General features: G+C 29.2%; 2 protein-coding genes across 3 annotated transcripts; one reads left to right on the top strand and one right to left on the bottom strand.

Moving 5' to 3' along the window:
• Positions 1 to 4,486: 4,486 nt before the first annotated feature.
• On the bottom strand, positions 4,487 to 8,760 carry LOC130666687 (polynucleotide 5'-hydroxyl-kinase NOL9-like). The gene is made up of 4 exons (XM_057467885.1): positions 8,478 to 8,760; positions 6,949 to 8,406; positions 6,442 to 6,874; positions 4,487 to 5,063 (listed from the first exon to the last, which is right to left on the bottom strand). The coding sequence occupies exons 1-4, from the start codon at positions 8,640 to 8,642 to the stop codon at positions 4,813 to 4,815; spliced, it is 2,307 nt and encodes a 768-aa protein (XP_057323868.1). The 5' UTR covers positions 8,643 to 8,760; the 3' UTR covers positions 4,487 to 4,812.
• A 1,891-nt stretch (positions 8,761 to 10,651) lies between these two features.
• LOC130666274 (histone-lysine N-methyltransferase ash1) lies at positions 10,652 to 22,395 on the top strand. Of its 2 annotated transcripts, none has more exons than XM_057467098.1 (5): positions 10,652 to 11,212; positions 11,276 to 17,987; positions 20,120 to 20,323; positions 20,400 to 20,583; positions 21,592 to 22,395. In XM_057467098.1, the coding sequence occupies exons 2-4, from the start codon at positions 11,397 to 11,399 to the stop codon at positions 20,541 to 20,543; spliced, it is 6,939 nt and encodes a 2,312-aa protein (XP_057323081.1). In that variant the 5' UTR covers positions 10,652 to 11,212; positions 11,276 to 11,396; the 3' UTR covers positions 20,544 to 20,583; positions 21,592 to 22,395. The 2 variants fall into 2 exon arrangements, with proteins under 2 accessions (XP_057323081.1, XP_057323082.1); XM_057467099.1 differs by lacking the exon at positions 21,592 to 22,395 and having other exon boundaries at positions 10,652 to 10,950; positions 11,128 to 11,212; positions 20,400 to 20,630.
• The last annotated feature ends 3,257 nt before the right edge of the window (positions 22,396 to 25,652 follow it).

Here is a 25,652-nt window from a genome sequence, read left to right as displayed (position 1 = left end):
TTATGTAATAAAAAATGTATTTAAATTTCATATTTTTTTTCCATTCATTTTAAAATCGTGACCGAATTGATGCCAATGACCTAGTGCAAGATATGAATGCGGATTGACGGGTAGATGATAAGGATCCTGAAAAAACGATTGATTAGATTTAAAAAAAGTAAAAGATGAAAAAAAAGTGATACAATTTAATTTGTTTAGTGTAATCGGGTGCCGTAAAAAAGTTAGTACTGTTGTGTCTTTAGTCTGCGCGTGTACTGTACGTGAGTACGCGAGATTGTTGAGTGCGCGCGGGATAAGAGGACGGGCAGGGGGCGTAGGGGGTGAGTCCGCAATTTCTGGACCGGGTGAGCTGGTGCGGCAGGGGGCAGACAACTCCAGAGCCACGAGGTGGATGAAGCGACAGCCGTAGAAGAGACGAAAGGAGAGTATGAATACAAGTGAGAGATGGATATAGTTGTATTTAAAGTGAGACAGACAGAGAGAGTTAGCACACCACGATCTTTACTAACACACCAAGGCCGGCAGAGGTATGTCCGTGCGCACAACCGACAGTCAACTCCACTATGTGCACTCCCACCATCAAAACTTTTTGAAAAATCAATAGAATACGAGAAAAGCCTTTGCCGTGCGCTATGTCCTATGTTGTATGTTTGCAAGCGAGTGGAGTGTCTGCAGACGTCCCACGGGCCATGATAGAGCTTCCTCTTCCATTTCATTCTCTGCTGCGTGTATCACCCACACAATCCATCCCCTTGCCTTCTCATTCTTTTCCTTCTCACATTACTTCTGTCCTCTCCTTTTACTATTCTCTTTCAAATCTTCCCTATGGCTAACCCTTCTTGTCATCCTACACTACTACCTGTTCCCTTAACCGCTGAACCTCGAAAATCTACATCTATTCTCTATTTACTTACACATATAAAATATATACCTTTTATAATTTTAACCCCTCAATATATATTTTAGATTTTACTTTTCCAAAATCCACGAGAATGGATCCGCGACCCTCGATCCTCGACATTTAGACACACATATACCTATAGTACCTCATAATAAGTGAACCTTTACCTCGACAGCTGCTATAAAAAGGTTTCTTACCCGGTATGGACAAAGCAAAATAGTGCAAAGAGAGAATGGAAGTATAGTTGGTTGGTTGGTTGGTTGGTTGATGTAGAAACGGACGGGATAATCGTCTCCATCAACCGTCTCTCCGCTCTCTCGTAACGTAACCGGAAAAAATATCATGTGCACACTTGCGGAGGATCAAGGGGCAAGAGGAAATGGAAGTATAAAGATGGCGGGTGTTTGAAAATGCCCACAAAGATCCCACGCATGCGCGCGCAAACACTAAGCTCTCGCAGATACTCCGATCGACGTGTTGCCCATCTCTTTTCAACTCTTCTATCCTCCACTATTCCTCCCACGACACGTTGATGTGTACATATATATGTACACACATATTTCCATCTCTTACAAAGTCTACTCTATCTCACTTTAACTTGTATGTGTACAGTAAATCCGTGCACATAGCATTTTAGAAGCTTCTCATGCGGTTTCTCATGGTGTCCTGGGGATGTTTCTCCCTATTTCTCTCCACTCTTTCTTTCCTCTTTACATTTTTCCTTCTAGTACATACAAATATATCTGTATATATATATATATATATATATAAAGATCTTTTTTCATTTTTCTGAAAGTCCTGCCCCAGTTATAACGCATACTTAGTCGAACTCCCGAGAGATGTAGTATATAAAAAAAAGCAAAATAAATAAAAAAAAAGGTAAAAGGGAAAAGAAGATTCAAAGATATTCTCGATTGTCGCATTATAAATCTTGTGTCCTTTTTAGTACAAATAGACAAACAAAAAAATTACAAAGTTTTAGTTTATTCCCATTGTATTATGTATTGTTAAATTCTTACTGTACATTTGGCCCCTTGTTTCTGAGCCGTACACTAAATTTCCAATTCCAAATCCCAAAACTCGATCCTACTAATCCCCTACAGCAGTTCAGGGTCCAACATTCCAAGTTATCCGTTACGTTATATTTCCCTTATTTGGGCTATGTACAGATGCAGATAACAATTTTACTTGGTCTTTTTTCTTATTCCTGCGCCTTCTCATCCTCTAGTACTCTGTCCTTTCCATCAGCCCAAAGTTTAAGCCGCAAGAAGGTACGGCGTCAAGGGAAAGTAGGTTCTTTGTTTGCGTCTCTGGATGATGTAGACGTAGATTTTTTTTTTGTTAGCTTGGGTTTCATTTTTTTCCTTTTTTTTTTGCTTCATGAGTGTGTTAAAGTGCATATACAGGGTGCAGATGGTGAAATCGTTGAGTGAATTTGAGGTCAACTTCCGATTGTACGATTTCACCGCTTCCACCCTGTACTTTAAAAACCGGTCCTGCTGTGAGAGGCTCTTTCGCCGAACGCACTTAACTGTTAGTACCGGTCTGTGACTCTCTGAATGCTATATACATAAAACTCTAACTCTCTACCCTGTCGCCAGAAACACGATGTTGCATCAGTAATAAAGCTTAAAAACTCCATAAAATATATACATTTTTTAAATTTCAAAATCATCTTTCTAATTGCTGATAACATTAATAATAACTTTCTACCGCATGTCCTTAACAAATAATTAATAACGTCATAACAAAGTTAAAAAAAAGAAAAAAAAGAAGGGACTTCACGCTATAGACCAGACACTTTTCAATTAAAATAATAAAATTTAATTCTAAACAAATTAAAAGAGAGAACTGACCCTGCTATTATATCTATTCATATACTCACTCCCTTGGCCTGCCTCACAGTAGATGTTTTTTTTATTTCCTCTCCACTTTATATTATATTATATATATATATGATACCCACATACATACTTTCCTTTCTTTATCAAATGGCTTTCTCTCTTGCTCTCATCCACCTTTTCCGTCGTCTGACTGCTTGCTCTACATTTTTTTTTACACACGGTCCCAAGTGTGTTCTTTAACTCTCAATTTATTCGGAATGTCAGAAGGTTGAATAACCTGATCTATTCATCTTTGTTGACATCACAATGTCGACTTTTAAAAGCAATTTAAGTCCCAAGTTATTCAATAGAAATTATACTTTTTTTGCTACTATTATTATTATTATCATCATCACCAGCATTATTATTATTATTATCATGTGTTTCGCGGTGTTATTTTTTATATTTTTTGGCTCAGTATGTTTTTTTATTTTTTCTTACCGTAGATTTAAATCAAACAATCGTGTGGTAAACGAGACCTCAAAGACTTTCAACAGGCTGTATGCGCCTGGAAAAAGCTTTGTCGGTCTCTTTGCTTGTAGCTCTTGATAAAAAAACGAATGAGTACTTTTTTTTTTATCCTCACTTTTTTATATCGTGACTCTCTTTCTTAACGGCGCGCGACAACACCTGTCGTTGTTGGGCTATCGAGTTCATCGTATCGCGAACAAGTGAGCCAACTCTACTCGCTACTCAGTACACAGGGTAGGTATGCTTGGTTGCTTGGGTATGGATATACATAGATATACCGATATGTATGTATGTATGTATGTATGTATGTACAAGTAAAGTTAAAAGTAAGAGTAGTAAAAGAGAGCCCCTTTTTTCACTTGTAGCAACCCTCTCTTCTCTGTCCTTGTACTTTAAAACCCCCTCAAATCTCTCTACTGGCTCTCCCACTCAGTCTCTTTCTCTCTCTCACTTTATTCTATGTATTTGGTATTGCCCCGAGGTTGGGACAAACTTTATGAATGAATATTTCCGAGCCAAGTGTAAGCGAGAGCGACTACTGAAACTGTCGCCCCTTTATGTGTATGCCGTTAACCCAACAAACGCGAATTCGCGTTTTCATTCATCAGCTCCCTTTTTTATTACTTTTTTTTACTGTTTATTTTTTTTTTTTTTATTTCCCTCATATCTCTCATCCCCTTTTCATTTACTGACACGTTTTTTAAGCTACTCAAGCTTTTCTGTATACATAGTTTGTTTTTTTTTGCTCACACTTGTCGAAGTGTCAAGTATCACTGGTATGTTTATCGTATTTTTAGAGACACCGTGCCCTCAATTCAAATTTATTTTTGCTTGAACCACGTGCTAATGTCATTTAACTCAATAATTTATTAATCTCCATACGAATTTTATTTTTTATTACACTAAATGTTTGACAGCTGATCTGTCACTTTGAATTTCAAGTGAGTTATTAATTTTTAATTTAAATAATTATTAATGACTACAAGAATATTTAACTGTATCAAATACCGAAAATTATTTAATTGAAGTGACAAATTTTATTGAACATGTCAATCAAGAATATTTTACCTATCGAAAAAATATATAGTAATTTATGAGTTTGTTCTGAGTTTATCTCAATCATAATTAAGATTAAAAAATAAAAGATTTTGTAATATAGGGAATAATAATTATTATAATTATTATTATTATTATTATTTATGAGGTATTACTATAATGATATTTTTAAAAGCTCTTAATGAGAGGTAGTAACGTAAATTTATATTATCAGAGGTAAATGTAATAGATCTAACTGCACGTTAGTGTACATAATAGTGATGACGGGTAAATTAGCAGTATGATTTTGCTTTGATGTGTATTCCCTAGAATTTATATCGTGTGGATTGTTACGTTATCATCAATAATTTGATATTCTATACATATATGTATCTACTACAGAGTTATAATAAATATAGACCGTCTGAAGAGAGCAACTAATATTTATTGCAAAAAAAATAGTTTTTTCTTTTTTTTTTTTTTTAATGATGTAATTTTTTATCAATGTACATAAAAAAATATTTAATCGTCCGTAGATAAGAGTGACGTATCTTTAAGGTTTTTCATATGAAAGCATCCTCTTCTTGGATCACGACTTGTTGGTAAATTACACTTACCACTCGTGTACGGCAAACCCGATTTATTTCGTTGAAGCAAACATGCAGGAACTTGGATGCTTCCGATTAAACAATTGACATATTGTAAAACATCAATTGACAATGGAGTATTTATATATATTTTTTTTTGCTCCATATCTATACCTCGTACTATTCCTGTTAAATTAAAAATTATTACATGAGATATTAATTTAAAATAATAAAATAAGTTTAAGAAATTACTGAATTCAAAATAAATATCAATTTTATTTTTTTTTAAATATCAATATTGGAATTTATTTAAACAAATGATAACGAGAGAGTCTTTATAAATTTCTTTGAGCCTGAACACAAATATTTAGCTACTTGAGTTTACGATAAACATATACCGGAAATAAATATAACCGTCGGTTCAATGATTTAAATACCACATCTTGAAATTTAAATTAATTATCACACATCGATGTGCCAGTGCTTTAAAAATGCAAAAATTTATATTAATATTTATATTTTAAATAAATTATTCCAATATGGTAAGTATAAATAAAGGCTCGTAACACGGTGTTAAAATTTCGCATCACTAATTCCAAAAGGAGACAAATTTTTATACGCCCTTTTGACTTTAGTCACTAATTGCTAACTAATTCTAAAGTTGAAAATTGGAAAAACATTTTTGAAAGCCAAAAAGTCGTATAATTTAAGGGGATTACTAGTGTGCAATTTTGAAAAAATCAATTTTTTTTTCGCTAAAATTTCAACGGCATATCTCAAATATTTTTTTTGAGTTACAGCCATCTGAAGAGCAGCCGCTCAATGATTCTCGAAAGTACATTTTTCAAAATTGCTGCAGTTATAACTCGAAGACAAATCATCTGATCGATTTGATTATCATATATATATATGTTTCTCCATACCACGAACTTCCAGTTTTCCGATCGAATAGATAATGTAATTTTGGCAAGCCAGAAATCATCAAATTTTCGCGCAAATTTTTGAATTTTTTTTTAAACTCCACCATTTTGTTAAATTTCAAATTTTTTCTAAGCCGGTGGGTCGTGGTACGACCAATACCTTCTAATTTAATAAACTTATTGGTTTTTTTTTATTTCATGCACAGTGAAGGTCACTATCACTGCAGCAGTGGGAGCACTTTTTTTTTAGCCTTGGGAGATTGCGAATAACTCGTTAAATTTTCAATATTTTAGTCCAAAAATTTTATCATGTATTTCTTGTATATCCACAAATATCTCCTTAAAAAATTAAAACATTCCTTACAGTCGATTTCTTTAAAAAAATTTCCAACAATCATCTTTTCTTCAAGCAGTGACACAAGTGGCCCCCCTTGAACTAAATTCCCTTTTGGTTTTCAAAAACTTTTTTTTTTTCAATTTTTATCTATACAAAACGTCTACAAAACGATTGGCAATGGAAATAAAATTATACGCCTTTTTGACTTTAGAGTTTCCTAAAGCCAAAAAGGTGTATAAAAATATGTCATTTTGGAATTAGTTACGCGAGGTATCAGTCAATTAATGAATGAATTAATAATACTTACCAAAACCATAACACGTAGCCACTGGTGCTCGTACTAAAACTTTTGGATAAGATACCGCCTCAGTATCGCATTGCTCATCATCAAAATCACAACCACTTAAAGCAACAATGTTACCGTTGATAACAGACAGTACGTGAGAAACAACCGGAAATCCAAGTGATACTTTAACAGCCGAAAATGGAATTTGATATGGCGTTATCTCATTGATAGTTGTTGGTACACTTGTCGAGGTTACATATGACTTTGTGTTATTTTTAGTTTTTGTAATATCACTTAAATAAGCGAGCATTACAATTTCTCTCAATTGATGAGGTTCTATGTTCCAGGTTTTGCTTTTTTTATCTAGAACCTCAGCTTCAGAATTAACAAGATAATGTTTGTATTTGTTCAATGAAGGATTACCCAAACTTGCCCAACTTAATGCTGAACTCCTCTGTTAAACAATAGTTTAATTATTACTAAAAATTACATAAAATATAATAAAATAAAATAATTAATTGTATTTACCTCATTAATAACAACTTGATGTTTCAATAAATTATCATAATTACATTTAGCCTTCTTAGAATTTATTTGAATGACATCTGTTGGCTTAATGCTCTTAATTATATGACACATGATATCCCAACCAATATTTTCACAAAAACCCATAGTATTTACAACGACTGGTATTGGATTATTTTGTTTATCTAAATATCTATTTAAACATTCAATTATATTTTTTATTCCATCAATATAATTTGTCAAGCAACGAGTTACGTCAATTCCACCCACATAAATTTGATGGTAAGGTGTTTGTAAATGAGTAAAATTAGGACCTAAAAGTGGCTTACGAACAATATTCATAGAAATACATCCCGCTGGAGTGAATTCACTTTGTCCTGGATCAAAATCTAATACTAAAACTTGGTCAGTTTCGTGTAATAATTTATTAACAAGGTAACGCATTGTCGTTGATTTACCAAGATTTTTACCACCAGCTAATATTATTCGTGATGAATGTCTAGATTTAAAATCATTAACAACAGCTTCAACACTATCTTTAGTATTATTGAAACAAAGTACTCGTTTACGTGCTTTTGTAGGATAAATGAAACTTTGTAAAACCATTTCAACTCGTCGACCTAGTATCCAATAATTGTTAGTATTACATTCAATTACAGGAAATAATCCATGTGAAAAATATCTTGCAAGAAATTCTGTTAAATTATTATCAAAATTTTGAAGTGTGAACACGGACCAGCCGGCTTCAATATTATCAGCAAATGTTGTAAACGCTTCTGAATTACAATCAATATTATCTTCTTTCAACGCATCCCAAACATCTGAAAAATCATCACAACCACTAGACTCAGGACAAAATGTACTTTGGATACATAATAAATTTGAGCTGCGTGGTGAGTAAATTTCTACTGGTGTCACGGTATTCAATTTATTTAATGTATATCCGTAAATATCAACAGCACCGTACAGTACCTTTATTCTTAATTTACCATGGAATGAAAAATTTCCTGAACTATTCAATGCAAAAATAACTTTATTTCTAAGACAGTAAAAATGAAATGCTGTCTTTTCATCAGATTCTTCAGAATCATCCAAGTTTGGTATTGATTTATCTAGTATTGATGCATTTATATCTAGTGTATTATTTAATTCTCTAGAATCTGCCAATGTGTCTCCTTCGTTTTGTGATTCACTTGATGATTCACGATGATGTTTATTCATTTTAGCCTGTCGTTTTTTAATTAATGACTCAGGTATTATTGATGGTCCTATTGTTACACGAAGACTTGATTCATCAAATTCAAATTCATGCGGGATTTTAGTTTTTTTACGAGGAATTTTGTATCCTGAATTAGATGGATAACGTAAAACATTTGGAATTGGTGTTGATGAATTTGATTTAATAGTAATTGGATTTACAAATTTTTTCTTTGCTGTTTTTGGAGTACTGCCCCACGAGTCCTTGATAAATATAAAAAAAAAATTTGCATTAATAAGTTAACAATAAAAATAATTGAATAATAAAATTTTACCTGTCTTTTATTTATTGAATTAATTGGCACACAATCATTTGAAGATTCACCAGCATCAAGTATATCGACATCATTAGAACTCGAATCATCAACAATTCTCAATCCATTCATTGATTCATCACTTAAAATATCATGATCACTAACTATATATTTATTTTTATTCATTTTTACAATTAAACAGACCTAAATAAAGTAAGAAAATAAATTATTTAAATATTAACGCAGTTTTAAAGAGGTTAGTTTATTAGTTTTTTCACCACGTGTGTATTCAAAATGTAAATCATTAATTTATTATTGTCAAGACAAGAAACTGACAGATCATTTCAACTTGAATTCAGAAATATCTTGCAGCGACCATTGGCGCGAAAACATTTTAAAATTAAAATAATACAATTTTTATGAGTGTGAAGTAACTGACAAGTGGGAATTTTTTAAACTTTGTAATAAATAAATAAATAGAATGTAATGGAATAAAAATAAAAAATACGTATTTAGATTAATGCAAGATCCGTACGCGCATTTTTTAAATTATTTATTTATTTTAAATTTATAAATTGTCTTATGTCTGCTACATTAACACTCATACTTTTTTATGATACTCAGGTTAGTAGACGTCTAATAATTTTTTGATTTTTTTAAAAACAACAAATTATAAAAAACAAGTATTTAATGAAAATTGCACCTATAGTTTTTTAAATTTTCTATATGCGCACATTTTAAAAAATCCGAAAATTGCTAATTGTCTGTTAACTTCAGGGTCATGATTGTTTTAAAATTCGTCATCAACTAATTGTTGTTATTAATCAAATTCTCTTATATTTTTAAATTAAAAAATAATTTTATAACTTCATTATATTTTCTACTTCAATAATTTCAATTTCAATTTCAACTTAATCATAAATTTTATTACTTGTTTTGATTAAACGTCAAATAATTTTATTTATTAAAAAATGCATTTGTTTAAAATGTAATTGATGTGATTATTTTGAAACTGTGGTCTGAAAAGTTCAAGTTATAATCTGTTGTATTAAACAATTATGAATTTTAAGAACGATAATTTGTGTCAGCAAACCTTGACTACAGTTTTAATTTAATCATAACGATTTATAAATTATAAGTTCAATTACATAACAAGCACATACTAGTTTTTTATTACGTGAATATTTAAGTGAGTGTGAATATAGCTGACAATTGGCAATTTTTTAAATTTTGGAATAACCAAATAAAATTTAAGTAGAATAAAAATTTGAAAATGCGTGTTCAGATAATTGAAAGAACAGTACGTGCATTTTTTAAAATTTCATTGTTTTAATTAATTAATTTTAAATTGATCAATTGTCTCATGTCTGCTACACGTTCACACTTATAATTTAATTCTTTTTTTATGTGAAATTCGAATTTTAATAGTTTGTTAGGTTATATAAAATTATTAATAATAATAGTCTGTATAATTTTTAAATAATTTTTTATATTGATCAGTAATTTATTTATAAAAACACAAAAGCTATCAAATGTCATAAAAAGTAAACATTAGAAAACTATTTGACCGATAATTGTCACTAGTAGATTTAAAAATAGTTATTTTAAATGCTTGTGAATGTAAGTAACTGACAAATGAGAATTTTTTAAATTTTTTAATAAATAAATGTAAATAGAATCAAAAAATAAAAGACTCGTATTTAGATCAATGAAAAATTCGTACGCGCGTTTTTTTAAATTTCATTATTTTAATTTATAAATTGTTTTACGTCTGCTACATTTACACTCATTTTTTCAAATAAATATATAGTTCATAAATTTAAATAACAAACAATTTTGAAAAAAAAAGTTTTGACATTAATTTAAAAATCGAAAAAAAATATGTGTACAGATAGATTTTGATTGTTGTGCATACAATGAGATTATGAATGTGAATGTAGCAGACATTAGACAACTTATGAATTTTAAATAAATAAATAAAAAAATTAAATTAAAAAAAATGCGCGTATTTTTAAATTTACATTCTCCATACATTTTATTTATTTATTCAATCAATCAGAAATTTAAAAAATTTTCTACTTGTCAGTTACATCAACACTCATGATATGAACGCGATATTGTCGATTGAGTTTTAAAAAGTAAATTAAATAATAATCCACTAGCAGCGTTGGTGATGCACTGACCGTCAAGAAAAATAATAATGTGAGACGCGATGTTGTATGCGTATTATACGACATTTCTGTGAAAATATGTAATTTATTGTGTGACATTAATAATCCGCAGGTGCGGATACCATGCTATTAACAATAGCAAATAAAGTGTTTTATTTGTGTTATTATTTAAAAATAATAATACTAACAATTGTAAATAATAACGACAAATAATGGATAATATATGTACGCACTTAAATGTACCAACGCCATTTTGTGTAGCACGCATGAAGATACGTAAACATACAGATAAAACTTTCTAATTGTGTTTATATATATGTCGTGTAAGTTTTTACAATTATAAAACAAACCCATGCATAATTGAACATTACTACTGATAACTAATAAATATATTTGTACTCATTATCAATAATTGTGCGTTAAATATTTATTGTTATATTGTTTTTCGCGCCAATTCAACTGATGCACCTGGGGGTTACATCTGCTTATCAAAAGAACAGCTGTCCAACAACTAATTAATACGCTATTATTATCATAAATTAACTTGTCAATTTACGAATTTATATTTTATCAATATAATGCAAGGTAATATTTATAAATTTATTTAAAATTATTAGTTACTAATTACTTTTATTTATTTGTAATCAGGTAATTGACGTTGGAAAATTTTACGAGTGGGTTTTGTCGTCATAATAATAATAATAGTAATCATCATCATCAGTGCGAACGGTTGATACATGAAACCCGTGAATGTCATTTAAACAGAAAAATGTCCGGTGATTCGGGATGGAACGCCGTAATTCATCGTCCGTCAGAGCTAGAGCTACAGAATTGGAATTGGGACGAAAACGATGGCGAACCCGAACGCGAATTACCCTCTACCGTGGACATGGACGCCATAAAAGGTGGTGGTAGTTGGGATCCAGCTACTGAAAAAAATGAAAGTGATTCTGTTGATTCGGAAGAAGATTCTGATTCGGATGATGAAAGTTCTGGTGGTACTGATGGCAGTTGTTCGTATTCATCTGAAGAAACTGATGATGAGAGCAGTGGTGATGAATGTGATGACTCTGACAGCAATTCTGATTGTTCTTCGAAGCATAGCGAACAAACATTTGCAATTCGTGAAACAAATTTTGATCAAGGTGGTCTTAAATTAAAAATAAGTATGAAAGCACAAAAAAAAGATAATAATGTTGATAATAATGTTGTTGTTGCTGCTGATAATAATAAATCAAAATGTGATAATAATAGTAAAGTTAATAAAAAAATATTAACGCGTAAATCCAAAGCAACGTGTAGTTTAAAAACATCTGAATGTACTACTGATGATTCAGATACGTCGGCGGGCCCGACATTGACATTGAATCAATCGTCACTTCCAGTAACGTCACAGTCAAACTCTCAATCATCACAATCACATCAGCAACAACAAAATAATCAACAACAGCAACAATCATCACAAGCGCCTTTACAAGAAATAAATCAAGAACATTTGTCAGCAATTATTCCTGATCAAGAAGACACGCCATTTGATGGTTTTGAAGACTCAGAAAGTGGTCGATTAGTATCCAAAGCTATTGAACGTATGTCATTGAGTGCTGATTCAGATTCAAGTGAAAACACAAATCAAAATCCAGTGCCTGTTTATAGTTCAACATTATTACAACAGTTTGTTGAAAAGACAGCATTATTATCAGAACCGCGAAAAAGACGCAGCAAAGCTGGTAAAAAAACCGCCGATTCTGAGTATACATTTACAGCAAATGTATCACCAGATTCAGGTATTCAGTCTGTTAATAATAGTCCACTACATTTGACAACAACTCCAGCTAGTCCACCAGCACCTTCACAATCACCACTACAATCAACATCAGTACCAGCGTCAGCACCACCCCCACCACCTAAACCAGCTGTCAATGTCGATCGTGTATTGTACCCACCTAAAAGAAAACCAGGTCGACCTGCTAAAATGGTATCAACACAACCACGTGGTCCTGGCAGGCCACGTTTGAAGCCAGATGTCGTTGAAAAAATAGCCAAAATAGAACGAAACTCAAGTCCTATTGTCAGTAACAATAAACGTGAAACGAGTACTAGTAAACGTGGTAAACAGTTGGCTAAAAGTAACAATAAATTATCATTGCAGCAAGAAAATAAAGAAGAGTTGACGAGGAATCAAAGGTTAAAAAATAAAAAAAGTATTGTTAATAATGGCGAAACGTCAGTGTCTACTAGTACTACTGCTGCTACTACTACAAGTACTAGTAGTAATAAAAATCCAACTTGTTCGACTGATAATAAAAATAATTCACATGATGATAATAAGTGCCTGAATAATAAATCTAATGTTAGTAATAAAAAATTAACAAATAAGGATAAGGATACATTTAAAACATGCGAACAAGTATGTAAAAAATTACGACATGATAAATCTGTTGAGTCAAATAAAAGTACGTCACCTCTAAGACAAAAAGTAAGTAATGATCATGGTTGTAATGATGATAAAACAATTAATAATAATAGTAGCGGTACTGTTACTAAAAAAAGTTCAAAGGAAAATAGAATTGCTGAAAGTTGTTCTTCACCATCAGTAAATAAAAAGCAGACTGTGTCGAAGAAACCAACTGCTACAGCATCAGTATCAGCAGTAACATCAACAGCGGTAGTAATTCCAGGGCCAAAACGTGTTCTTAAAGAAAATAAAAGCAGTAAAAAAGTATCTGAAACAAATGTTGTTGGTGTACAAACAGTAATATCTGTTCCTGTTGATTTAAAACCTGAGGATATTGAAATAAAAACAGACAAGTGTGATAAATCTGTACAATCAACGACAAATCATCGGTTTAAAAGTAGTAATAATAATCATAATAATAATAATAATAATAGTAGCAGTAGTAGTAATCATCACCACCATCACCATCATCATCATCATCATCATCATAAGCACAAGCGACGAGTTGTTATACCACCAAAACAACCCATTCGTGTTGATCCAACAATAGTTGAAGAATTAGAAAAACTTATTGATGATTTTTCAAAATCATGTAGCCTTGGTAAAAATAATAATAATTCAAATTTTACTGAATTACCACAAATATTTCGTGTTAAAAAAATAACAAAAAAACGAAAAGGTGACGCAAGTACTAATGATGAACAAAAATCATTAAAGAGACGATTGAAAAAGGATAAAATTTCTGGTAGTGGTAGTGGTGGTAGCAGTGGTGATTCTAAGAGCAGTAATCAAAATTCAAATACACCATCAAATCCAAATGAACAGAGATTACCATTGAAAAAACGTCATTATCATTTATCAAGTCCACACAGCTCACAGAGCTCTAATGCCAGTTCAACTGATACTAATATTAACGAATCAAATTCAATGGAAAGTCATATTGAAGAAGCTATTGAAGCAACTATTGAAAGGTACAGCGGTAGTCCATCATCATCATTATCTAGTAATTTACATAGTCAAAAAGATAAAGATATTGATTCTCAGACACTTAAAAAACGTCTACGTGATGCCAACGATAGCGCAATTGCTGGTGAAACAGCCAGCGAAAGTTCAGATACTGAAGACAAACCTCTGAATCGTTTAGAACAACAGCTACCGCGTCGTAAGAAAAAAATAGTACGTGATTTACGTGTCACTGTTACTAAATTAATAACATCAGACAGTAATTCAGCGGTAAATAATCCCGATAAAATTGATAATAAAGCAGCAAATGAAAAGGTTAATAACAAAAATATTACGGATAAAAGTATAAGCAAAGTAGATAAAGTTGTTGACAAACAATTGAAGACCGCTGATAAAAGTAATGAACAACATCATCAATCGGAAAAAAATGAACAATCAAAAAAATTAACAGCTGATAAAAATGATAAAGTAAGTTCAATTGTTAAAGATGCAGATGATAAAGTAAATAATTTAGATCGTAAAGATAATAATAAAAAAGAATTATTGAATGTAACAAATTCGGTAAATCCAGTGGCTGCTTTAATTCTTACTAAGAAAAAAATACGACGAAGAAAAGCTATCAATCGTACTGGTTTTCCGACACTTAAGAAGAAAAAGAAAAAGAAAATAAATTTAGTTGTTAGTAGTAATGATAATAATTATGATGATAATAATGATAAAGATAAATTGACACTGGTACCACGTGTTGACATAACAATAGCAGATTTAGAAATATCAAAAGTCGAAGAAAAATCTGTTTTATCTGAAAGTGATGTGAATGCAGTACTACCAATTTTAGATGAAACTAAAAGTCAAGATAGCGATAATAATAACAATGATGGCGATGATGACGATGATGAGGATGACGATGACTGTGGTATTATTGATGATGAAGATGATGATGATAAAATTGATTCAAATGATTTTAAAGATTTTCATGAATTATCTTGTCACAGTTATTCCGATGATATCATCGACAGTTGTCATGGACCAGGATTGAGAGTACGTAGAGACTTAGTCGAGTGTGATGGTAGTAAACCGTGTGATAAATTGTGCCCAGTTAAGTATGAAAAAATTCAAGACTCAAGAATTTATGACGAAAATGCAACACTCGAGGAATCATTGGAACGTTACAATCAGAGTCAACGTATCGCTGAATTGAGTGAGGAAAATTTGAAAAAACTTGACCGTACTAATTCACAGTCAAGTGTTTCACCAGGTTGTCTTAATAATAATCATAAACGAAGAAGAGGCTCAACTAGTCCGTGTAATTTAACACTAAGAAGCATTAAGAGGCTTAAAAATAATGCTGCTGGTTATGACACAGAGAGTGACGTACTGCCGAGCAGTGATGTTGCGAGTGATGAGCCAGAAGTTGGTAGCGGTAAGCAACGAAGTTTATTACATTTACGTAAAAAACAACCAAGATGGAAGAAAAGATATTTACCAGCTGGGCTATTCTCAGACTATTACAAAGAAGATGAACCGCGTAAAGTTACAAACGCTGATGGCTCTGGTAAAAATAAACTTACATATGACCCAGCGGAGCATCCTCATGGTTTATTACCACCACCATATCACTGTGGTAAATTTTTACGTCAACGTAAAATACCATTTCAATTGCCTTATGATCTTTGGTGGCTTCATACACATTCGCGTTTGCCTGGACGTGACTTGGTGCCTTCGTGGAATTACAGAAAAATCCGTACTAATATTTACTATGATGTTAAACCAACGACATTGTATGAACCACAGGCATGTGAATGTAAAACAGACAGTGGTTGTGGTGATGATTGTATCAATCGAATGGTATTCAGTGAATGTTCATCCCAAATGTGTCCTTGCGGTGACCGTTGCGGTAATCAAAAAATTCAACGACACGAGTGGACTCCAGGATTGCAAAGATTTATGACAGAAAATAAAGGCTGGGGTGTCAGAACAAAAGATTCTATTAAAACAGGTTGTTTTATATTGGAGTATGTTGGTGAAGTTGTTTCTGAAAGAGAATTTAAATCACGCATGGCTACAAGATATGCCAACGACACGCATCATTATTGTCTTCACCTAGACGGCGGATTGGTAATTGACGGTCACCGTATGGGCGGTGACGGTCGTTTTGTCAATCATTCATGCGAGCCTAATTGTGAAATGCAAAAATGGAGTGTCCATGGTCTACCACGCATGGCATTATTTGCATCACGCGACATTGAATCTGGTGAAGAATTGACTTATGATTACAATTTTGCTCTATTTAATCCATCTGAGGGACAAATATGTAGATGCGGTAGCAGTGCATGCCGTGGTGTGATTGGTGGGAAAAGTCAACGTATTGCAAGACCACTTGCAACTCCAGCATTGCCACCGATCGAAAACACTGAGCGCAGATCTGTCGGTCGTCCTCGTAAAAATGTCCGTAAATCAAATCAAATATTAGCAATGTCCAAAGGTTTATGTAAAACACGAAAAGTTGGTGATTCAGGTTTTATAAATACGCCAATGGTTAAACCAATGTCACAGCAACAACGACATTTTGCCCAGCAGCATCACTGCTTTTTATTAAGAAACTTAGAAAAAGTTAAACGTATGAAGACACCGGTCACTCAGCAAATAAATACTCAAGCTAAAAATAAAGACAGTAAAGTTATTCCTGCTGTTAAAGAAAAAACAGCCGGTGAATCTAAAACGCAATCAGATGCTGCTTTCTTTACCCAGTTAACAGCATTGACAAATAATGCATCTCGTACTGTAAGAACTCGTCGTTTAGCTCAAGCTCAAGATGATCCGGAAGTTAATAAAACAGCTAAATTAGCTAAAGTATTAAAAGATTTGTATAATGTTGTAGCTACGGCAAATGATGAAAATGGTGTATTACTTTGTATTCCATTTGTTACATTACCTCCTAAAAGAAAACTTCCAGATTACTATGAAAAAATTCAAGATCCCATTGATTTGACTATAATTGACCAGGGTATCAGTACCGGTCATTATAAAACAGCCGAACAATTTGATAATGATATCATTAAATTATTTGATAATAATGTTAAATTTTTTGGTAGAACATCTGAAGTTGGTATTGCAGCGGCGCGTTTACGTAAAATATATTTGGGAAGTAAAACAAACTTTATTGAAGCGATAACAGAAGCAACAGGGTCACCACCTGCGCAATGTTTCTTACCGCCTCGAGGCTCGACAGCTGGTGAAGAAGACGTTATCAGATGTATTTGTGGTTTACACAGAGATGAGGGTTTAATGATACAATGCGAGCGTTGTTTAGTATGGCAACACTGCGACTGCGTTAAAGCTGATACTAGTGCTGAGTCTTATCTATGCGAACGCTGTCAACCACGACCTGTTGATTACGAAATACCACTTGAAGGTGAAGAAGAAGAAAAAGATAAAAAACATTACGTTACATTGATGAGGGGCGAGTTACAATTGAGACAGGGCGATACTGTCTACGTACTACGAGATACACCTGAAAAACACACATATAAAACAATTGAAAAGTTTGATTATGAACAAATGGACATATTTAGAATTGAAAGATTATGGAAAAATGATCAAGGCGAAAGATTTGTTTTTGGTCATCATTATTTACGTCCGCATGAAACTTATCATGAACCGACGAGAAAGTTTTATGAAAATGAAGTCGTTTGTGCACCGCTTTATGAAGCTGTACCGTGTGATTTAGTTGCGGAAAGATGTTGGGTACTTGATCCTCACACTTATTGTAAAGGACGACCTGTTGGTGCTGCTCCGGAACACACTTATGTTTGTGAATATAGAGTTGACAGAGCTGCGAGATTGTTCACTAAAGTTGCAAGAGCTCGTCATCAAGTTTGTACTAAACCATATGCCTTTGAAACTTTTCCACAACGTATCAAACATTACCGTACTTATTTGGTAATTATTTTTTTATTACATAAAGCATATACTAAAAGAATTTACATTTTTTTTTTGGCTCATTGGATTTTTAAATTGCACACCTCAAGTGCGAAAGCACTGAGGGTGCTTTATGGAATGTACCTGAAGATCGGAACGTTTTTCGCGCAACCAAAATGAGAAAAATTTATGTGATTTGGCTGCTTAAGGGGTAGATCCGAAGATTGGGCGTGGTCTAAGATATTCAGCTGATATACCAGCAGTTATATGTGAAACATTTTAGAAATCTAGTCATCCAGTATATTTTTTATTTCCCAATTTTTTTTCCGTTGCCCGAAGAACGTTACGATCTTCAGGTGCATTTTATGGACGGTTTTTTTTCTTCGACTATTTTACTCACACAAAACTATTTCCACACTCTTTTAATTACACCACAATAACTCAAATTGTATACTAGCATATAGAAAATTTAATAAGGAAAAATTTGAACCTAATATTAAGTCCTTCGTTATTTTATTAGTTTAATTTCTCATCTATTTAATATGGGAAAAAAAATTTGTCATGAAATGACATTTTTTAAGAAATTTAATTCTCTACAAAAAAAAAAAAAAAAAAATACTGGGCTTCAATACACATTTTTGAATAATCACTTATAACTCACGGCTATAAAATTTAATTTCAGTATTTTTTTATAAACGTATGACTTAACAAAAAAATTTCAGTACAAAAATTTTTAGATTACTCAATCTTGTAAAAAGACTTAAAATTGAATTCATTAAATATAGGGGAGGGAGGGGCAAACGGGGTACCCCCAAAATTTTATAATAAAAGTTTGATTTTTAAACATTCTAAAATCATTTTTGTAAATATAATTGAGTATTGTTTTGAATTTTTTTTCACCATTTTCGTAAAAAAATAGTATGAAACCAATTTGATTTTTTTTAATAATCAACTTTAAAATATTGACAATTTTTTAAATTATTAAATTTAATTATCTTTTAATAATTATTTAATCAATTACTTTAAACAATAAATAATTGCTTTTTTGAAAATATCTTCTTTGGAATTAAAACTAACTTAAATCGTTTACTTTGAAGCTAATAATATAGTGATTAACAAATGAAAAATTAACAATTTAAAGTAACCCAGGTAGCACACTTGCCTTTGTGACATCTATAAGATATCAGTTTTTAGGCTACTTTTTGACTTGTCGATAAGGCATCAATATGTTGACGAAACGATTAGAAACTTATGTCACCGAAAAAATACCTACTTAAAAGACTTAATACAAGTGACGACAAAAAGTAAATTACAAATAGTGGTAAAATAAGTCATCTAAACGACTTTTCAATTGACATAAGACAGGAAAAACAACACAACTCGTCTCTGTCTCCGGAACCAACATTTGCATGTCGTATTCATACCAAAAAAGATGACTTTGAGACAAAAAAAAATTTGTCTTGTCCTTTTAAAAGACATCTTAAAGTTGACTCTGTGCTACTTGGGAAGTAGCTAAACTTTTTCAAAAATTGAAAGTGTCAGTTGAAAAATGTTAATGACTTTTGTTTTATGATAAAAATTATTATAAACTTTTTTTTATTCCTTTGCATTCAATAATTATGTGAATTGTAATTTTTCTTTATGTAAATTACTTACAAGAAAATTTAATTTATTTAATTTCCAGAAATTCTTTTTTTTTTCCTTTTTTTAGGGAGTACCCCATTTTGCCCGCAAAAAATGAAAATTTTTTTTTTAAATGGCAGCTAAAAATTTTTTCTATTAACGTTGAATGAGCATCATTGAGAAACAAAAAGACTTAACGTATTTGAGTTTCCAAAAACTCAGTATTTCCTTAAATACCCCTTTTGCCCCCCCCCCCCCTCCTATATAATTTTATTTGAAGTAATTTTAATTAAGTAAACATTAAAGAATTTTTAATAGAAAAATCGATATAAATTTTACTTATATACTGAAAATTTCTTAACAATTAAAAAAAAAAAATAAATAAATAAGAGGGATCGGTAAATTATAACAAAATTTTGTAAACACTTGATCTTGAAAAAAATTTATTGATCCCTATTTTTTAGTAGTTATATTAATAATTATTAAAATTAATATTTTAATAACAAAAATATGAATTTGGTTATTTGTAGCCTCATAGTTTAGAAAGTATTCAAGCAATAAAAGCGATGAGAGAAAAGAAAAAGAGCGCAGCCCATACAGACAGTGACCATAATCATAAAACGGAGGCTGATGCTAAAGTAAATGGCAAAGATAATTCGAAGTCACTTGGAAAAAATAGGAATAAATCGTGTGAAGATCAAACCACTACAAGACTTACTGTCTCGCCCGCTCAAGTAATTACTTATTTAATAATTAATAAATTAAATTTGAAAAAAAAAAAATAATAATCATTTTAAAATTTATGAACAGAGAGAAGAACAACGAAAGAGATTGAATCGCATCCTTAGAAATTTACTCCAACGAATGCCGAATAAAAAAGATCCATTGGATCTGTCATTTTTATTAGAACGTAATCGTAGAAATCGTAAGCGACCCAGTGGATGTAAACAGTGACAGTGGATAAAACGCACGCATAAGTGTTGCGCCACATTATGTAAGTAGTTACTGTACAAATTATTTTAGAAAAAAAAATAAAAACAATTAGGAAGGACCGAAACGAAAAAAAATAATTAAATTAATTTTTTAATAGATAAATATTATTTCAAAATATTGGCATTATTAATTATAATCTATATTGAATTATTAATTATTAATAACTTTTATTAGTAATTAATTTTTAAAAAATTATTGTTTACATTTTATTTCCACATAAAAAAAGCTATCCCGTCCATTCAGCTTAATTATAGCTTCTGTCATATTATGTAGTTAATTGTCTAATTAATATTGGAGCTAATTTGTAATATATATATATATATATATATATATATATATATATATATATATATATTTATCAATCTATTTAAGTAATAATTATAAAATCTAATCAATGACCAGTGGAAAATGTGTATTTTAAAATAATAAATAAACAGTAATATCACTCTTTAATTATTAATTTAATAATTAATAATCTCCTTATTAGCTCCAATATATAAATCTATCATTATCTCATTACAATATTATGTATTATTATTATTACATAAAAAAAAAAATATCGAACATACAATTTAGAGACTTAGACTTAAAATTAAGTGTAAAAGAACAACACAATAAACTTTTCGATTTTATAAAATTATAACTCCCGTTCTACTGGACAAGATTCAAAATTTGTACAGAGTTAACTGTAAATTATTTTAATTCTTATTTGATAAAAGAGAGAAAAAAAATGTTGTTGAGTCCAGATTATAGTTGATTATATAAATTATAATGGAGAAGAAGTGAATTAAAATTAAAATAAAAAAATAAAAAATGGTAAAATATAATAATTGAGGTGTATTATAAATGATACACATGTAGCTTTGTTGCACAAAAGGATAATATTATATTTTTAATAATCCCAGTGTTATTAAAAGTAAAATAAAGTAGAAAAAACAATCAACTTTTTTTGCTAATGTATTTAAATTATTATTAATTATTAATAATAATATTATTGCTTTTATTTCAGCAATTGCTGATATCAATCATTGTAAATATTTTTAACTCGAAGGAATATTTATTATTATTATTATTATAAAATTATAATTATTACAATTATTTTATTATATTCTTATTAAAAAAAAAAAAGGAAAAAAAACAAAAAAAATAAAATAAAATGTATAAGCGATTTAAATAATAACATTTCACCGAATGTACTTGCACTTGCCTCAATGCCAGATTATTATTCAATATATATTTTATTAAGCTTTTAAAAGTATAATTATTACTTTATTATTATTATTGATAATATAAATAACGAAAAAGTTTTAATCGTTTGCTAACATTTAAAAGATAACATAAAATTATTTAGATATTTGCTTTTTTTGTATCGTCTTATTTATTTATTGAATTAAATATAAAATTTTAATAAATTAAATTTAAATTTGAAATGACCCTTTTGATTTATAATTTTTTAATTGATTTTTTTGTTTGGTGTAGTGGAAAAAAAAACATTTATTGTATTATTATTAATTAATTATGAATATAAAATAGTAAATCCGTGACATATATATTAATATAATATTTTGTTATAATTACTTACTTTATATTATACTGATGATTTATTTAAATTACATATATAATTTTGAGTGCTGCATTATATCAACCAAATTTAAATAATTAGAATCTCTAACGCATTTTTCGATTTTTAAAATAAATTAAAATTTAAGTTAATTAATTATTTTAAAATACTAATACTATTTTATGTTAATTGAGTAATAAAGAAACAAAATTTTTTATCTTTTGGTTTGTTGCGCCGGTAGCTTCATACTAATTTAATTAATATATTGTATACAAAAAAACATAAAATACTGTATTCTTTTTTAGAAAACAAATATACGTTGAAGATGCAAAGTTTCTTTTTTTTTGTTCATTCATTTATTTATTTATTATCCTGACATTAATTATTAACTATAAATAAAATACTTAGTCATTAGTAATTAATTATAAATATATATATAAAGGACAAAGGATCAAATAATGAGTATGAAAAATATAAAACAATTGAATAAAAAAAAAATATATAAGACACTTGTTTATTTTTAATTAATGAGTCTGTACATTTGTATCAACAAATAAATTCATAGAAGACTTTAAATGTACTTTTAATTTGTAATTATGTATTTATATGTAAAAAGATTATTAATTATTATAATTATTACTATTAATATAACTGTGACCATTGTCTTAACAAAAATTAGTTGTTTAAATTTTTAGAGATTTTATTCACGACAAATTATATAATTAAGTGAATTAAATCAACCATCACTTGAATAATTATAATGTTTGTTTTATTTTTATAAAATATCTCGCTTAAAATTGAATTTTATTTTAATTATTGTAATTAATAGCAATTTAACTACAAGCGCTTAATTTTATTGAAATCTTTACACGCTTTAGAAAAGATATTAAAGGCATTTTCAGACAGTGCTCCTATTTTTAAAAAATTTTAATGACAACTGTCAGAAGCGTATCAAAATTCTATCAATTAATAAAAAAAATTAGAGCATTAATTGAAAAAGGATAACGTGATTATAATTTTGCCGAGATGTAAAAAAAAAAAATTACAGTTGTTATAAATTAGGAGTTAAACGAAATTTGTTGAATAAATTTCAGTAAAGTATTCGTCTATTTTAAAATTCGATTTATCAAATTTTGTAGGCTAAAATTTAGTCAACAAAGTTCGTTCAACTTCTAATGGATGACAACAGTAAATCATTTTTTAAAAATCTGTATCGCGGTGAAATTACGACTACTTTGTCCTTTTTTAAATTAAGGTTGTAATTTTTTTTTAATAAAGGCCATTCTCAGACAGTGCTCCTCACTTTTTAAAAATTTTCAGTGACTTTCAACTGTCATAAACGAATCAAAATTTATTCAATAAATTAAAAAAAATTAAAGCATTAATTAAAAAAAAAGACCACGTAATTGCAATTTTGCCGAGGTATAGAATTTTTTAAAAATTACTTGCAGTTATTATCAATTAGGAATCAAACAAAGTTTGTTGCATAAATTTCAGCCTACAAAATTCAAGAATTCAAATTATAAAATTGACGACGATTTTATTGAAATATATTTGACAAATTTCGTTTAACTCCCAATTGAGCAACTGTAAGAAATTTTTTTTTTTTTTTTCAAATCTATATCTCAACCAAATTGTCTTTTTTTCAATTAATGCTTTAATTTTTTTTTTAATTGGTTTAGAAAATTTTGATACACTTATGACAGTTAAAAGCCATTGAAAATTTTTAAAAACTGGGGGCAATGTCTGAAACTGCCCTCAAGAGTTTTTGAATTTTGTACTCTGTACAAAATGTCGCAGGTAAAATTTATAATGCGACAATTTAATAATTATTATTTTAAGAATTTTTTCAGTTAATGAGTTAATTAGTCATTTATCAAACTATTAGTTTTTTACCAAACATCCACTGGATTATTAATTTTAATTATAGTTACATATATATATATATATATATATATATATATATATATATATATATATATATATTGTTTTTTTTTTAATTATATAATTACAACATTTAATTTAGGCATTTATTACGATCATTACACTTTATACTATTAAATTAATCGTGCAAAAAATTACATCCACATTACTAAAAAAAAAAAACATAATTGCATATGATATTATTAATAAATTTTTTCAAATATTAAATTTAAAAAAATTAAATTATTTTATATAATTTATTTTAGAGTCAATTACGCAGACGCCAAAAAAAAATTTTTACTTTGTTTATATTTAAAAATATTAATGTTAAATTGTTTTTTTTAAATATTTAATGAAAAAGTAATCAAATAAAAAGACTAAAGTTTAATCAATCAAATTACATTTTTCAACTGGAATATTTTAATAATTATTCAATTACATAATTAAAAAAAGGAATGTAAAGGCAATTTGAAAATCTTATTACTTTAAAGACAATCCCAGGTCAGACAGTTCCCCTTCCACTTTTCAAAAGAAATTAAATAATTTTAATTCATATTTTATTAATGAGTGTGAATGTAGACATTAGACAAATTTTAAATTATAAAAAAAATAGAGTAAATAATTTTAAAAAAAGCATTTATAAAAAATACACTTACTAATTTCAAAGTTTTTTTAATGCACATTTTTTTTTAATTTTGTTTTTTTAAATATTTACTATACTTACTTATAATTTTAAATTTGTCTGCTACATGCACACTCATATTTTGTCAGCAGATTTAAAAAAAAGTTTAGTTTATTTTAAAAATTACGGTCGTTATCAAATAATTAAACTAAATTTGTAAAATAAATTTCTACAAATATATTTTACATTATAATTTATAATTATTATTAAAAAATTCAGCAAGTATTTTTTTGTGCGCACGCGTAACTTTAATATATTTTGCAAATGAAATAAAAAATCTTAATAAATTTATAATTTTTAATTTTAAGTCTATTAGTGGAAATTTATTTAACAAATTTACTTAAATTACTTGATAATAACTAAATTATTTGAAAAAATAATCTAGATACCAACGAAATTCGAGCAACATTTTTATTTTCTTTCAATCGATATTAAAATTTTTTTAATCCTTCACAATATAATTATAATTACAGCTGTCACATTTCAGTGATTTAATTTTTTTAAAGCAGGGGAGAGGGGGTGAGTCATCGTCTAAACTAAAATTGCAATTAATAACTTGATATAATTACTCAGTATTAATTAGTATTAACTATTAAATATTATAAATCCACACGCTCTATTATTTAAGTATCAATTATAAATTGTTATTTTATGATCCTGAAGTTAGCCGACGTCCAATTGTTTTTTGATTTTTTTTAAACAATAAATTATAAAAAAAAAAATATTTGAAAAAATTTCACTTATAGTTTTTTTAATTTTTTACATGTGCATATTTTTAGTTTTTGTTTTTTTGTAACTGACTTGTTGTAAAAAAAAATCAAAAAATTATTAATTTTCTGTTAACTTCAGGATCATAGTTAGTAGAAAATAAAAAATTTTCTGAATTTTTTTTTCAACAAATCAA

Source organism: Microplitis mediator, chromosome 4 (assembly GCF_029852145.1).
Source record: "Microplitis mediator isolate UGA2020A chromosome 4, iyMicMedi2.1, whole genome shotgun sequence".
Classification (NCBI taxonomy): Eukaryota; Metazoa; Arthropoda; class Insecta; order Hymenoptera; family Braconidae; genus Microplitis; species Microplitis mediator.
This window is presented reverse-complemented; position numbering and strand designations above follow the sequence as displayed.

Bases quoted from the DNA above. Each gene is read 5' to 3' on its own strand.
- LOC130666687 (XM_057467885.1), bottom strand. From the start codon at position 8,642: ATGAATAAAAATAAATATATAGTTAGTGATCATGATATTTTAAGTGAT. The intron at 6,875-6,948 runs GTAAATACAATT...ATTGTTTAACAG, and splicing joins ATCAAGTTGTTATTAATGAG to AGGAGTTCAGCATTAAGTTG. The intron at 5,064-6,441 runs GTAAGTATTATT...TTAATTTAACAG, and splicing joins GGCTACGTGTTATGGTTTTG to GAATAGTACGAGGTATAGAT.
- LOC130666274 (XM_057467098.1), top strand. From the start codon at position 11,397: ATGTCCGGTGATTCGGGATGGAACGCCGTAATTCATCGTCCGTCAGAG. The intron at 17,988-20,119 runs GTAATTATTTTT...GGTTATTTGTAG, and splicing joins AACATTACCGTACTTATTTG to CCTCATAGTTTAGAAAGTAT. The intron at 20,324-20,399 runs GTAATTACTTAT...ATTTATGAACAG, and splicing joins TTACTGTCTCGCCCGCTCAA to AGAGAAGAACAACGAAAGAG.